This window comes from Octopus bimaculoides, chromosome 3 (genome assembly GCF_001194135.2).
Source record: "Octopus bimaculoides isolate UCB-OBI-ISO-001 chromosome 3, ASM119413v2, whole genome shotgun sequence".
Taxonomy (NCBI): Eukaryota; Metazoa; Mollusca; class Cephalopoda; order Octopoda; family Octopodidae; genus Octopus; species Octopus bimaculoides.
In genome coordinates, this window is record NC_068983.1 from 135,151,330 (window position 1) to 135,152,569 (window position 1,240).

Genomic DNA, 1,240 nt, shown 5'->3' on the forward strand with positions numbered 1-1,240 from the left:
ACCCACTTCCGGTTATTGGAAGAAACGCAACTTGTACAGGTATAAGCATATATGTCTCTACATGTCACATTGTAAATTGCAGCTTCCCACATGTATTTGTTTGTCTTTTAAGGCTGCTGAAGTGGACTAATAGAGGTAGTTGTATGCAGATCAGTAATCAGGTTCTTATACTTGAAAGGTCGTCCACCAAAGAAGACTTTCGATGAGATGAAAGAAGTTTATGGTAACGATGTACCATCATACAACGATGTCAAGCACTGGCTTCGCCAGTTCAGTTGTGCTTGGACATTGGTAGAAACTGCTCCTATCCCTGGACGACCACGCTCTGCCCTTAATGACGACACCACCCATAAAGTTGAAGCTGCCATTTTGGAGGATCGCCGCATTCGACAACTAACCCAAGAAGTGAAGATAAGTGTAAGGTCTGTGGAAAAAATCATTCACGACGATTTGGCCGTGCGAAAGTTGTCTGCACGATGGATTCTCCGGATGCTCACATCTTTTCAGAAGCAGGAATGAGTCAATTGCTCCCAGGCACTTTTGGCAATGTTCCAAGAAAACGAGGAGGACTTTTCGGCAGACTTATCACACAGGATGAAACATGGGTCCATCACTATGCTCCTGAAACTAAAGTCCAGTCGATGCAACAGAAATATGTTAACTCACCACCTCCAAGGAAGGCTCGTGTCCAACCCTCAGCAGGTAAGGTGATGCTCAGTCTTTTGGGACCAGCATGGAGTTGTGATGGTGGATCATCTAGCAAAGGGCACCACAATTAACAGGGCATATTATGCTTCTCTACTGCAAAACTTGCAGGGCGCCATCAAAGCAGAGAGGCGCGGCATGCTGACCAAAAGAGTCCGCCTCCTCCAAAACAACACCCCAGTTCACAATACGCATGTTGCCCAGATTAAAGCACACTACCACGGCTATGAAATCCTTCCTCATCCCCCTTACTCTCCCGAATTTGCACCAGCTGACTTGCACCTCTTTCCAGCCATGAAGTCTTTTTTGAGAGGGAAGCACTTTTCGGATGCTGAATTTATTTCTCAGGTAAAGTTTTGGCTCCAAACGCAACCTACCAACTTCTACAGACGAAGTCTTCACAGCTGCATAAAGCGATGGGAGAAGTGTATCATAATTAGTGGTGGATATGTTAAGAAGGACTAATAATTATTCCAAGTTTCATTCATTCCAGTCCTTGAGAAGTGGACCAGGGGAAATCTTTAATGATTTCGTG

At 45.0% G+C, this 1,240-nt stretch overlaps 1 protein-coding gene across 1 annotated transcript; it reads left to right on the top strand.

Moving 5' to 3' along the window:
• Positions 1–207: 207 nt before the first annotated feature.
• LOC106871999 (uncharacterized) lies at positions 208–519 on the top strand. Its single transcript, XM_014918796.1, has one exon. The coding sequence runs from the start codon at positions 208–210 to the stop codon at positions 517–519; it is 312 nt and encodes a 103-aa protein (XP_014774282.1).
• The last annotated feature ends 721 nt before the right edge of the window (positions 520–1,240 follow it).